Source organism: Monopterus albus, unplaced genomic scaffold (assembly GCF_001952655.1).
Source record: "Monopterus albus unplaced genomic scaffold, M_albus_1.0 scaffold44.1, whole genome shotgun sequence".
Taxonomy (NCBI): domain Eukaryota; kingdom Metazoa; phylum Chordata; class Actinopteri; order Synbranchiformes; family Synbranchidae; genus Monopterus; species Monopterus albus.
In genome coordinates this window covers 1,466,219-1,481,307 of record NW_018127924.1, presented here as the reverse complement: position 1 = coordinate 1,481,307, position 15,089 = coordinate 1,466,219, and the positions used below count along the sequence as shown (strand labels likewise).

General features: G+C 41.0%; 1 protein-coding gene across 1 annotated transcript in view; it reads left to right on the top strand.

Annotated features, from left to right (window-relative positions):
- The window catches only part of stau2 (staufen double-stranded RNA binding protein 2), an 84,204-nt gene that overhangs the window by 38,139 nt on the left and 30,976 nt on the right, over window positions 1-15,089 (top strand). The window contains exons 9-13 of the mRNA XM_020599988.1: window positions 7-51; window positions 311-448; window positions 2,378-2,506; window positions 4,094-4,151; window positions 8,660-9,021. Coding sequence (XP_020455644.1) covers window positions 7-51; window positions 311-448; window positions 2,378-2,506; window positions 4,094-4,151; window positions 8,660-9,021 — 732 coding nt within the window. The remainder of the gene's footprint in view (window positions 1-6; window positions 52-310; window positions 449-2,377; window positions 2,507-4,093; window positions 4,152-8,659; window positions 9,022-15,089) is intronic.

Sequence of the window (15,089 nt, the reverse complement as noted above, 5' to 3'; positions counted from 1 at the left end):
GTGGAGAAAACAAAGACACACTACAAGAAACGTACCAAGACCATCCTCAAGGTACATCAGCTAAACTGACAAAAGCAAGAGCTTGGGTCTAAAAGCAGGCTGTGAATTCAGATGGCACTGTGACATTATTAATTACCTGTGTTATCCTACTTAGCTCTATATCTTTTGGATCCATCCACTGTCCCATTCACCCATGTACCTTTGTAAATTATCTATTTTTAGTTAAGCATAGCAAACTGATAACAGTTTTGATGATATGATAATGTTAAAACTGGAATTGATCATCATGTCTTTTGTCTTTTTCTCCCAGACAGGACCAGACTATGGCCAGGGCATGAATCCTATCAGCCGTCTGGCCCAGATCCAGCAGGCCAAGAAGGAGAAGGAGCCCGAGTACCTGCTGCTTTCTGAGAGGGGGATGCCCCGACGCCGGGAATTCATCATGCAGGTAAATGGTGGATTTGTTTCATATTGCTTTGAGTATCAAATCATTGTCACACTTCCTGCTACAAGCCGCCAGTGTCCCAAAACAGATATGAGAAGAAGCTTTAGCTAATGCAGTCTAAATGAAGTGGAATTGAGATAGGGAAGCGCAGGGATTATGTGTATATCGCTTGGTGCATATGCACTAAAATCACACTTTAATTTGAAAAAAATGCAATTTTGTTTTCATTCAGCTGTCATACACGCTCTCATCCAATAATCCAGCATATTCTGTAAAATCAGGCTTCTTTTACTTAATGTGACCGTGCTTCAGTTACACTGCTACAGAAATGTAGTTATTCACAGTAACCAGGCCATCAACTCCATGCAGATGTAATGCCTGTGAATACGTGTGAATGATACTAAAAAACTGCTAAGCAGTCTTTGTGGTGGGAACAAAAATGTGCTAATATGCACTGACAGGGCTGCAATCATGAATGACAGTTATATCAAACAGCTACAGTTTTCTGTTCAGAGTGAACATTTAGATTTCCTTGGGAAAAAGTGAGCTGAAGACAAATGTGTTTTCTTGTCCTTTGCTTGTTTTTACAATTGCTTCAATCAGTGTATTTTAACAAGAGTCAGCCCAATTCAGCAGCCTGTTTCTTGGATTTGCTAACAACCAGCAAAGCTGGCGTAACTTAGCCCATTTTAATTTATGCACAACAATTTAACTGCAGTTTCCTCTTCTCTGTATCTCTCAGTCAAAATCTTGCTCTTTGTTTCTGTTTCTATAAACTTCTTTCATGAGACCAACAGAACTTCTTTTAGCATCAGGCAGTAATTCAGCCCTAACCTATTCTCCATGCTTCTTTGATACACATATTAAGCCCTGTGAGTGTGTGTGTTCTGTTTGTGCAGTCCACCTACTCTTGGTAAGCAGCAGGACTCAATAAATGTCTTGTTTTCACATCCTCTGCCTGGCCCCATCAGGAGTTGCAGAAAATCTTTTCTACCTTTTGACAAAAGCCTCCTAGGGGCTGATCTTTTAAAATTTTAATATAAGAGTAACTGTGTTTATTATAGAAGCTCAGTAATGTATTGAGGTTTCTTTCTCCGTGTGTGTTGTGGCCTGCTTGATGCATTCAGATGAGCACTGGTTGAGCATGTCAGGCCACTCTGAAAAAGTGCACTAAGGGTTGGCTGTTCACAGGCTTTGGCTCCCAGAATGTTATTTGTACAGTGTAATTGTCTGTTTGAATAACATAACGACATCTGATTTTCTCTTGGTTATATCTGCTTACAGTCAGTGTAGACAGATTTAATATTTTGGGATGACTGAAAAACAAACACTTCACTTGGAGCCTTTTTGTGCAATGTAAATTACACGGGTGACTCAGCCCAGAAAGCTATAAAGTACTGTACTTAAGTACAGTTATGAGCTATTTGTACTTGAGTATTTACATTTTGTGCTACTTCATACTCTGACTTCACTACATCTTAGAGGCAAATATTGTACTTTTTACTCCACTACATTTATTTTATAACTTTTGGTATTTTTCATAACCACATAATACAAAAATTACAGTATTATCATAAGATGATTGATTTTGGGTGGAAAATTCACAAGCTACCCAGCGGTAATTCATAATATAAGCATATAAGGTAGTTAAATTAGCTCCACCTTTATCAGCTGCAACATTAAAGTGACAATAATGTAACAGTAATTATAATTCAATAGTATAATGTACATTAAAGTTAAATATATACTTTTACTTTTAGTACTTTAATTATGTTTTGATGCTAATACTTTTGTACTTAAGTAACATTTTGAATGCAGGGCGTTTTATTTCAGAACAGAGTACATTTAAACTGTTGTTTTGCTATGTTTATTTAAGTAAAGGATCAGAGTACTTTGTCCAGCACTGCTTCCCTTGCATCTGTGCACATGCAGGTGAAGGTGAACAACGAGGTTGCGACGGGAACAGGACCCAACAAGAAGGTGGCCAAGCGGAACGCAGCCGAGGCCATGTTGCTACAGCTGGGGTACAAGGCTTCCACAGGCCCTCAGAACTCCACCGAGGTATGGACTCTACTTTGCTGCTTACTTACACCAACTTGTATATATTTTATATCCAGCTGCTCTGCTGGGATGCATAACTATTCATTTACTTTAGTGGATGATTACTGTAGTTTGCATGAACAAAATGCTGTTGTGGAAAAGTAACTTAAGTGCTCATTGGACGGCAGCTTAGAATTTATTTCATCATCAGTCAAGAACAAGTGAAGCTGTAGTTGTATCACATGTGGGTACAAGGCTGCTTGAAATCTGCACACAGACTCCAAAACACAAATTTGTTTAAACATGCAGCATTTCAGTCACAGTCAAGTCTTCACCAGGACAAAATGTTTAAATATGATCAATTTTTAAATGTGTAAATAGGCACACCACACTTGCATCTTTATGTATGCAAGTGTGTGTGTGTGTGTATACATACCTACTTGCTTGTACAAAGTAGCGCCTTTTGTCCATTCCAGCCTTTGTTGTCCAGCTGCAGAGACAGCTGGACAATGTAGATATGTATATTGATTAGTTATGTCAGCTTTGTCATCCTTGTGTTTGCTATATGTGTTTTTCTCCTGAACGTTGCTACTGATGCTGTGTGAAAGTGTACAATCAGAGCCACTAGAAACTGGAGTCAAATTGTGTGTGAAACATACTTGGTCAATAAAGATTATTCCAATTCTCAAAGTGTGACACCAAGTTAACGCATATCCACAATTGTATATTATTGTTATATTCAGTGTTCCCTGAACAGCTCATTAGTTAGGTATGTGTTGCTGCATACACAGTATCTTTATGCAGACAGCCATGCCATAGAAAAATGATTACACATTGCTCTTATCAGAATGACTGTGAAGTTGAGTCATATTCTCCAAAGAAACCACAACACAGTCAATATTTCCCTTAGCCTGAATCCTGTCACTAAATATTCATGATATTATTCAGTTTGGGTTTTTATGTAGTTCCTCTGACAAATGTCTAAAATCATCAGCACATCACATCTCTGAACTCTTTGCATACTGAAAATTCTCTCAATAGCCTTATAAATAACTAGATTTTGATGTAGAAGTTTTCAGATAATTCCAGTCCGATGTACTGGAAATTTGCAGGGACACCCTTCTGGTTACATTCAAGGCAGAATGGAGTTAGTGGCTGTTACATAGCTGTGCACTGGCCTGACAACTCTGAAAACATCTCTATAAGGAGTAATTGGATGGCCTACTTCTCTTTAGATCCTTAGACAACCCTGAGCTCTATGGAGTGATTGTCTGCGCCAAGCTCTTTTGTTGTGGGATGGTTGTCTTTGTTTTTCTCTCTCAGCACAGCTCCTCAGCTGTCACACACATCAGACATGATTTGTTTTTTGTTTCACACACATGCTTGTGAAGTAACACAAAGAGGAGGAGCCTTTTTTAAGTTACTAAATGCTGACAATTAAGTAACAGGGCTAGACAGACACTAGGCTCCTTAAGCATCCCATCCTGTGAGAACTCATGTCTTTGTGGCCCAAACAGTAGGAAGGAACTTGTCTGACATGTGTGAAGAAGCTGTCTGTTCAAGAATCTACATCTGTCTTACCTCACCCTTCTCACCACATCTCTGCAGCTGGACAACAAAGGCTGGAATGGACAAAAGGCGCCTTTTACCGAAACAACAAGTAACAGTGAGTATCTGCACGTCTCCCTGTGTCTCTATCCATTTCCTTCTCCTCCTCCTCTCCAGCTCTTCACTGTTCCCTCATCTCACAGGTGGTTTTAGCCAGCGAGATGGCCCGGCATTTAATCTCTGTGACTGTTCAATGAGTCTCTGTCAGCTTAATCAGCCGAGCGTCCTCGTGGGGAGCCTGCGAATTCAGGCTCATTCACACAGGCTTATGGGGCTGGCACACTGAGGCCCTCCGGGGAGTCCCCCCAATGCCTTCTTGTGCAAAAAAAAGTAGCCTTTCACTCAGGATTAACACACAAGCACGCAGGAGTGCAGATGCACACGCATATACCCTTAATCCTACACAGACAGAGAGACAATGTGCACGGTGAGGCAGGATATATAATGTCATGATATGGGAGTTTCTGTGAAGCAAGATATATTTCACTTATCTCTATATGTGTCCGCCATATGACGGCTATAGACAGAGTGAGGCAAAATAAGCTGCAAAAGATCATATTAACCCATTAGCAGTGCTGTTTATGGCCAGACCCAAATATTCAACTATTCTGATATTTGCTTTTTGGGTAGGTAAGCGGATTTCAATTTTGGCATTCGAATATTCGAAACAGCAGGAAATTTCATTTCTGATGATGATGCGGAAAGAGAAAATGATGGAGACAGCTTGGCCCACTGGTACTCACATATCTAAAAACACTGGAGCAAATATGCATTATTGAGATAGGCCAACCAGATATTTTAAATCTAAATGGTTAGTTTCTCACCTGAAAAATACTAAAACTTAATAAGGTAGCATAATACCAAGCCTTCAATCTAATCTTCATCAAAATATTATATGGTATGTGCAGCCAGTTGTGAGACGGCTGCTCAGGGACCATCTCCAAAGTGCAAAAGCAAAAAGAGACACTACAAAAATATTCAATAGCTTTGCTTTTAGACATTTTTTTTAAACTTAAGTTGTGGTATAACCAAGAGAAGACCAGTGATGAGTGAAGTAATTTTGGTGAACTACTCTATGAATGAATATTTTTGTAATAGCTCTTTCTTGTGTTGCACTTTGTGGACAGTCCCTGCTCTCCTGCCCTGTTCATTATTGTGGGTATGTCTGAACATAGCCCTGAACGAAGCTCTGAGGAACGTAATAAGAAATGTTTCGTATATCTGAATGACAGACTGATGGACATTTTCACTTGTATAAAAATACTAAATAGTATAAGGCCAATTTTTCTGTATGAATTTACATGGGTACGTGATACCCTTAATACATACACACACTTATACCAAAGTAAATACCAGCAGATTAAAAAAGAGAAGCCTAGGGAACAAATGAATAGTCTGTGAGATGTGAAGCAGATAAATGGAAAACAGACATCCTTATTCGATTTGAATATGCTGTTGTCATTTGCTTTTCATGGAGGCGTTTGGCAGCACTGCAGTGCTCTGACACAGGAATATATAGCTTCAGTCTAGAGAGGAGAATGGACGCGAGGCTTTGGTAAGACTAATCACATGGATGAGAATGGAGTCCCTGCCACAGCTTCTGTCTCACTCACATCTGTGGTTTAACCCAATTGTCTTAAAGATATGTCATCTAAATTCATAGATTCAATTGTCCATAGCTATGAGTATTGTTGGATAAACTGTTTTGGTGGTTTTGGTTGTTATGGTAGCCCAAGTTCCAGGTGTGGCAATACTTCCAGAGAAGAGCTGTGTGGGAAACCGTCTTCCTTATTTTTCCTATTGCTGGCTTGGAGTGTGTGTTTGATCCACTGTCATTCTCACTCATAAATTTTTTTTAACATTGATCATGATGACTTAACTGTCAGCTAATTAGCTCTTAAAAGTTTCCCAGAAGTCACACAGCACTAATGTCTGAATTATATGTATTGCATAAACTCCATTTATTTGTCCCATCTATCTTGACTGGCTGTGCAGTTTATTGCAAAGAAGTGGATGTCAACAATGCATAATTTGCGATATTTTAAAAGTACAGATTTGCAAATAGGGTCTGACACGATGTGATTCTTAAGATCTATAGCTTCAGAAAATAACCGTATTAAGTACTTCTGCGGTATGTGAGGAAAAGTGGGAGAAAGTAGTTAAATGTTTTACAATCTGTCCAATTATTACTGTCTTTCCATTCTTCTTCCACACTATGGATTTATGTGTGAGTCTGTGTCAGCGTCCGTTATCCTGTGTGAGGTGTGGGATGCAGTGTAACAACAGACATGTTGGCTTAGAGGCAGGAAGGGAGTGTAAAAAGAAAGAAAAAGAAATAAGGAGAGAGTTATTTTTTTCCTTTCTATTCCCAAGGGTATTTCAGCAGCGCTTTTCACTCAAGTTGCCACATTTCATTTCCTGCTGTGCATATGTCTGTGTGTCTGTGCGTTCTGTGCGTGTGTGAACTATGTGAAGGTCTTGCTCCGCCGTGGTGATTTATAGCAGCGGGCTCAGGCCCTATCTGTTTTTGATCAGTCTCATGCTTGGCTCTGGCTTCTTTCCAGCACTCCCCTGGTCCACCGGACGCTAAGCATGGACGGGACCCCTCCGGAACTGCCTGGAACTAGCACCACAAACACATTCTGCCTTACTCTTTCATTCCCCATTTCTCAGCCTCACTCTGATTCGCCCTCTGCTTGCTCCTTTTTCTAACTTGCTTGTACTTCACATATACAATTTCACAATCCCTGTCCGACATCCTCACGCACAAACACACTCTGTCACTCTTATTTATCCACTCCCACTCTTCCTCTTTAGCTCTCTTTTGCTCTTTTTTGCTCTTATGCTCTCGCTTGCCATCTAACACCAGCTTCAGTCACTCACTCTTATGCAAACAGCCTCACATGCGAAAGCATGCACACTTAGGCAGTCTCGCACACACTCATGTGGATTACATTCACTGCCCCTCTCCCCGCTGCTCAATGCTTTTTGTTCAGTGGTGATGTCACATTGGCTAACACCTTTCTTTTTTTTTACAATGCTACATTCATAATGCACAGGCCTGCAGGTTTTACTTGTGTAAATTCAAATTAAAGATGTCATCATGGTTGGGAGTGGGGAAGAGCTTAGCAATTGTGTCATTGCTGGCATGGGGTAGCTTGTTGTAGTATGAGTAGTAAGTCCTGGATTTCATTGCTGTTTCCTTCTGCTTTTCTGTAATTCTGGAAAGAAATGCCAACTTCATTGTTCAGAATGGGAAACATTGTCTGCAGGTTCCCAGAAACTTTAGACTGGAGGAAGCTAAAACTCTTTGTACATGTGTGTATGTGTGACGGTAATGTTAGGTCAAACAGGAAGTAGCCTGTCAGTCATGAGCACACTCCAGCGCTTTCTTCCAGCTGTTTGTCTACACACACACACACAAGCCCACAGACGTGTACATACAGACACAAACAGCTGGTCTTCCTGTCTCTGGTGACCTTGGCTGGGCTTTGGAGGCTCTTCATGGTTTTCCACTCATCTCCACCACCTCCTCTGTCTGAACTGACTCCCAGCTCATCCTTCTCTTTTATCCTCCCTTCACATCTCTGCATGTTCTTCTTTCACATCTTGTATTCCTTTCACTGGCTTTCACTGCAGTTATAACCAAACAACTGAACATCAGCCAGCTGATGTTTCCTCCTTTCACCTATCACAACCATTTCAGGACAGTGATGTAAGAGTGTAGGAAATCAATATAATCAAATGAGAATTACCCAAATGGTCTGAATCAGAACATAGCCCTGTTGAGTCCAGCTGGCAAGAACCACAGCATGGCTGGATTGAGATGCATGCTGTAAAAAAAAAAAAAAAAAAAAAAAAAAAAACACTGTACTGACAATAAAGGTGCTTTGGCCTCTCAGATCAAAATTGCTTGGATCGCTTCCTTGTTTCACAAAAATATTCTCATGAGACATTTGATCTGAGACCGAACCTGCTGCAGAGTTCTGACGTGCCTGTGTGCCGGTTAGCTGATGGTGCTGTTTCCCATCAAAGATGAAGTCATAGCTGCTCTGTTGATATTGGTGGATGCTCTGTTTGTGTCAGTATGTTTGTAAGAAAGAAGCTGTGTGTGTTTCCCAGCAGACACTTTGATAGTGCTTGGAACTGCCAAACCACATGAAACTGTCATCTACGTTCAGTGATGGAATGCCAGTTTGGGAGCCAACACACGCATATACACACTCGAGCTGGACCCATGCACATGCACAGACGTCCCCTGGGGTGGTTTGTTAGTGATTGGTAGAGGAATATGTATGTGTAAATAGAGTATTAATAATTAGAGCCACAGTAACATTTTTCTTTCTTCTCTTTCGCCTGATCTTCTACTTTTCTTTCTTTCTGCTCCTTTATAAACCCAATTTCTATCTATTCATTCTGTTGTCTATCTGCTACTTTTCCACCTTCTTCTCATCTGTCAATTTATCCATTCATCCAACCCTTTTGTTCCTTTTTTCTCTTCTGTCCATCATCTCTAAACTTCTGTCTCATCTATCCTCCCTCCTCTCTCCCTGTACCCTACACCAGCCCAAAAAGGTCTACTCCACCTCAGCCCTGATGTCTACCAGGAGATGGAGGCCAGCAGAAAGCAGGCGGGCAGTGCTCCATGCTCTGGTGGAAGCAGTGGCGGCTCTGTCAACTATATTTCTTCCAAAGACATGGGGCCCTGCTCTGTCCCACTGCCCCCCGGACACACTCCATACTATAGCAGCTCGGCCTCCTCAACCAGTCCAACTGCTACCATGGCCAGGGAGCTACTGCTTAATGGTCAGTCACCTACAGTCGATGCCTCCCTTTCCATGAAGGGGAAGAACCCGGCCCTTGCCTGCGGCGTCTCGGTGCAGCCTGCGCAGCAGCTGGACTACCTGGCTCACATCCAAGGCTTCCAGGTAAGATGCAATGGAACAGGTCTATGACAAAGTCCAGGTGAGACAAACTTAATTTAAAGGGAAAAACAAAAGTCTAAGGTAAAATTGTCCAAGCCCTCTGCTGCAAACACCCATCACAGTCCCACAGGCTTCCTTGTGCAGGTTTGAACAGTCTTACTTACCCAAAGCTTCCCCCCTAGAAATCAGTTAGCAGATGTGGCAAACTACTGTGAAGCAAATGTGAGTTTAGCCACCTTCACAATAAAGGCTGTTACTGCAGTTGTCCACACACGTGTTTTCTGTACATTCAGTATTAGTGGCAACATTTACAGTTTTTGCACTTTTGGCTTTACATCTTCTTCTGGTCGTCTGATTCCTTGTTTTGCTCTGCTCATTGGACTTAGACATGTTCTCAGATATACTAGAAGTAATCAGAGGTTGGTGAGTATAGTGTTTCAAAATTACAAAAGAATAACAAGTTCATTTTGCTTTAAATTTGCTCAGTTTTTCACATTGTACTATGTTGGTGCTTTGTTTCTTCTGGTAAAAGCCTCATCACAGAGGCCTCCGTGATGATAGGCTTACAGTTGTTTACAATTTCACACTTTCACTTTATCAATTTAAGCTTGTTTCCATTTTGGCCAGTTGTTTACAGCAGGCATCCATTAGGTTATAAAGTCAAATTTCAATCTTGGTAAAAGCTGCAGACACCCTGTGATAATGTCATACACTGTGTGGCACTGTCACACACTTCACATGCTAACCTGACAACACAGATGCAGATGTTTTGCAACTTCATGCAGAACACTCTGTATTTAAATTATTTTAAACACCCTTACCACCCAATGTACACAGCCTATATTTATAATGAAATTCAGGGAGAGACACTTACAAAACACAATGAATGAGAAATTCACTTCTGGAACAAGTTTCCACCTCTTTTTTTGTGTAATCACTTTAGTGCTTTATAGCCCAGTAGTCAACATGAAGATAATGATGACACTGATGGTAATTTGGCTATTTTATTTCAACTGAAGTATGAATTCCGCACATGCTTGGCCATGATTTAGCCTATTTGCCCAATGTCTTCTTCTGAAGAATTTCTGCTTTTTGGTGATGTCTGCTTTGTGCACAGTTCAGCTCAATTTTATTATTTCCCCATCTTGCTACAGAGGAGGTGGGGAGGCAAAACCAGAAAGTTCAGTGACACCGGGAGCCCGACCCATCATAAGAGATTCAAGTAAAAAGTTTCTAATACATAAATAGTCTGACCTAACTGATTTAAGCAGCTGTCTGTGGCAGTTACACTTCAAATGCACCAAAGGAAAAAAATAGACTCAAAGTGCAAAAAGGGATGACGCATGTCTCTCAGAGTCGGTGTGGATTGACACTTTTGATAGATCAGAAGTCTCTGCTTTGTGAGAGGAGCGAGTGACAGACCTGTATATAAATGTTGTGATAACAGTATTGCGAAGATTGTTCGGTTTGTCCACAGTTCCAAAGTGAGAGCGGTTGTTTGTGCACAAACGGTTTGTTTTGCAGTCACACCCAGTGTGACCTTTGAAAGAATTTGGTCCCACCTTAAATAAATTTGCTAACAAAATGCAACTGATTGCTTGCAGTCTGGAGGTCCACACTATCCATTTTCCGTTCCTCTCTCTGAACATTGTTGTCAGACTATGGATTTAAGGCTGGAACTAAACCTCACAGGTGCTTCTGTCATCAGTGGACTGGACACACAAACAGAGCAGACACATAGACTCACTCTTAGGATTCTGTGAGGCAGCGTAGGTTCTAATTTAATCAGTGCCAGACAATCTGCAGTGCATACCATGCCACTGATACCAGCACCTGTTCATTTAACCTGCAGATGCTTTTTATCATTTTGAGCAAAAACATTTTATCTTAACCTGCTGAGAATTCTTTTGAAAGCCCTTTGTTATTGCTCTGAGCCTTCCTGTATATGTGTAACCTGAGAGAACTGCTCACTGGCCAAGCCCAAACACACTTGTTCATGTCTACACACACACACACACAAGGTTCTGTTTAGTGGGAATGGAAGAGTTGGGCTAAACCTGTGTGTGAAGTTTAAGTACTTGTTGTTCTCACTCTGCACAAACCATACCCTACTTCACATAGATATGTGCATATGTTGTGTTTGTGCATCTTTACATGCATTTCTCTGAGTAAGTACACACATGTTTCCATGTACAGTACGTGTGTGTATTTCTTAAGTGAGGGAATTCAGGCTGTAATTGAGACATGCAAACAATATGTGTTCCATTCAGGGGATGTTTCATGTCATGCGGGTTTGTAACCAGAACTGCTGGTTGCCTACACAGCCTTGTTAGGCAGACTTTTTAGGGCTTATGTGTTCTTATGTGTTTTGTTGGATAAACCACTACAGATTTCAGACATTTTTGCCAAATACTGCATTTGTCTGCTTTTCCATGGGTCAATAATAGACAATGAAATGTGCCAAAAAATGGGAGAGCATTCATATGGAAGCACAGTATATGAGCTAAATGATGTTTACTTGTGTCAGGCCATCATAAATCATCTTCAGAGCCCCCAGAATAAGCAACACCATTTACCAAATCCAACCTACCCTTAAAACAAAGCATCCCTAACCTCACCCAAGCAAGGGGCAGATATGTGGTTTGACACACAGCATCTGCATTGTATTTGCTCAGGTTATACAGTGGCTGGCCCAGCTGGCTTGGTGTCCAACCACTGACACTGTTCCACCAAGACTGTCAAACCAAAAGAAGAATACTATAGCTATTGTCACCAACATCAGTAAAGGTTCTGTGTGGGTATAGGAGTGAAGGCAAGTTCACAGGGTCATCAGGTTGGCACCCTCTCACTAATTGGTGTTTCACCGAGTTGGGCCCACAACACCTAGAAGGCTGAACAAGGCATTCCAGGACCCACATAGTGCGGAGCTTTGTGCCGGCTGGCTTTCTCTCGACCACACTTAACAAAAACACAAGCACTTGGATTCACCGTAGGATTTTGTAGAAATTTGATAATTATCTCTTGGACTGATTACTAACTTTGTTTTTGGAATGTAATTACAACCAACACTGGATTAAAACAACTGAGCAAGCACAGAGGATGTTCTCATGTTGTCTTTTTCATCCATCCAGTTCCATAGACAATGGCCTGGGCTTACCTGCTAAGCCCTTCTTTTGAGTTGATTGGAAAATAGCCTCTGGTGGAAGCTCTGGCGGGATAAGCAACAGTGTGTTGTACTCACGCCAGCTTGGAGCAAGGATGCTGGAATTTAATCTAGTGTGTGTGTGTGTGTGTGTATGTATTTCCTATTAGTTTTGCTGGTGTGTTGTTGGGACAGCAGGTATGTATGCTGGAAGTAGGGTAGAAACAAAGAAGCAAGAGGTAATAAACAACACATGGATCAAGCATGAAGTCCTGAGTAGCAGCCACATAAAGGATTTTCCCCTTCCCTCTTTGTCTGTGTAGTAGTTCTCTCTTTGCTCTCTCTGGTTTGTTATTGTTATGTTTTTGTTGTGTTTTATTGTTATCTTTTTTATTGTTTATCACTTCCTTTGTTCTAAGCACTATCGCACATTTACTCCGTAAATTGTCTTAGCCTAGAGATGAAGAAAGGATTGACCCCAGCATTGCAGTCACTAGCTGCCCATTTACGCTGCCATCACAATAAAGTTATTAACTTTTATCAGTTTTTAAAATTAGCAACAGACTTTTATATAGGAGGTTAATAAATGGTGGCAGTCTAATTATTTTTTCTAATACCTTCACATGGAGCCATGGTACACACCTGGACTAAGAGAAATCTGCTATTCCACTGCTGATTTCTTTCACTGCTTCACAGCAGTTTGCCTAGGCTTTATCTCCAGTAGACTGCTTGGTTATTGGAATACTAGATTGTCTGTCAGAGCAGTCCTCTGTGTCTTAATGTGGGCTGCCAGAGTTTGAGTGAATTAAGGAAGAGGTGAGTGAAATGGGCAGAGAGAGAGGACGTGGGGATGAAGCAAGCACCTCTGTGTCTGCGTTTGTCACCACATGCTGCTTTTATTTGTGGACCAATACTGAGAATGATTCCTGAGGCATTGATTGCTAGATAAATGATCCCTAGTCACGCGAGTAGCTGTTTGATAGGCACGTGTTGAACATGTGGCCTTTTACCACCATGAGAACTTAACCAAAACCTGGAGCTTCCCATACTTGCAATCCAGCGGAATTCGGGAGGGCTGATGTGCTCTGTTCCACTTTGCTGTTCCACTGCATTTTTCCTTGTGTCTGTCAGTAAGTGAATCCCATTTCCCTTATTTTATCATTCCTCTGTCCTTGATCTTCGTTCATCCCGGAAGTTGTTCCGGCCTGCCATGACCAAGTACATCCCAAAGCTCTTGTTTCTTTTTCCTTTCTGATCTCCATTGCTCTGTGTCAACATCGATCGCCTGATCTGGTGCAAACTTTCAAAAAATTATAACAGTTTGTTTCCAACGTCCTTGTCATTGTTTAATTCCTCTACTCTCTATTTACTCTGGGATTTGAGTTAGAAAATAAATTTTGGGATGGCTAATCCAACTGTGTTTGATTTTGCAGCAGGGTGATGGCTTCCAGCTGCACTCTGTGGCATATCTGTGTGATCTTAGAAAGAGTGAAGAGTGATCTTTGAAAATAAGTTTTGTGGTAGAAATCAGATTGTTAATGCCTCTCTGGCTCAGCGTATTGTCTCTCTGTGGTGGCCCTGTGGTGTCAGTGCGTACGCCTTTTGTCTGTGTGTGTTTGGCAAAACTGAGTGATGACAATCAAGCCCATTTGCAAATGTTTAAATCAAATACACCAAAGTGCCAGCACAGTCCCAGCATGGAGATTTGGAAGATGCGTTAACCTGACACATTGTATGGATTCCAAACCATTCTCTTCATTATCTGCACACTAGTCACTGTTCTCAGAAATACTCTGGCCTGCATTCTTCCCCCAGCTTAATCTCCTTCTGTATAGAGTGAACTCTTTCACAAACTGTAAACAGAATACCAAGTGTTTTGATGACAATTTAATGGTGGATAATAATATACTAAAAGCCCTATTGTGCTGTGTTCTGTGCACAGATCTTTCTGGATAAAAAGAGAACTGGTTGGAAAACAGTTAGGCAAAGCATTTTTATCTAGTACTTCAAAGTCGTGTGAGCTGTTGAAGTCAATATTTTCCACCTCGTACAGAACTGGCTTTAGATCTCTAAAATTTATTCTTAAAGGAAATGTTTAGGAAATATTGGTCTTCTAGTATGGCAGTGATGCTAGAAGTATCTGCAACAGATTTCTATATAATGTGCTGGGATCTTTCCCTTTGGATGCACATACAGTACTTTATTGTTCACAACTCGCATAACAGCTTTCTGACTGTGTCAGAATTTAAAACAGTTACATTTTTGAATTTTGAATGGTATTACATGACTGACATTTTGGATGGAATAGAATGTACTATGGATTGTTTTTCCGGTAACTTGACATATTTCTTTGTAACATGCTTCTCCAGAATTGTATTTTTATAAATTCCTTTTTAATAAACTGAATTCAATAGAATTTGAAACTCACGTTGTTCTAAGATGGCTCCCTGTGGCTGCAGCAAAGTGCACCTAAGGTTTTTAGAGTAGCAGCTTTGTTTGCCCTCTATCTTCTGCCATTAGTAGAAGTGAAAGGTATATTAACAGTGCATTTCAAACACTCTTGACCCCTGAGGTCCCCACTAAATTAGCTCAGTGTGGACCTCTAATTGCTTCTCACCAGCAATGACAGCATTCCTGAGTTAAGAGGGCTTGTTATAGTAAAGTTGGGGCTATTTCCATGCACTTTGACTCTTGACAGCCTGCACTTGGCCTAGTTTAAAATCCAATTCTAAGCTTTGCTGTTCTTGTGCTCTGTGGTTTTAATTGGAGTAACATGGCATCTTACACAACAGAACACTTGTTAGCTGCTTTTCCTTCACTCTGCTGTCCAACTCATCCCAAACTGTCCCATTTGGTTTTAGGTTGAGTGAGGCCAGGTCATCTGATGCAGCATCCCATCACTCATCATCTTGGTCAAATAGCCCATATA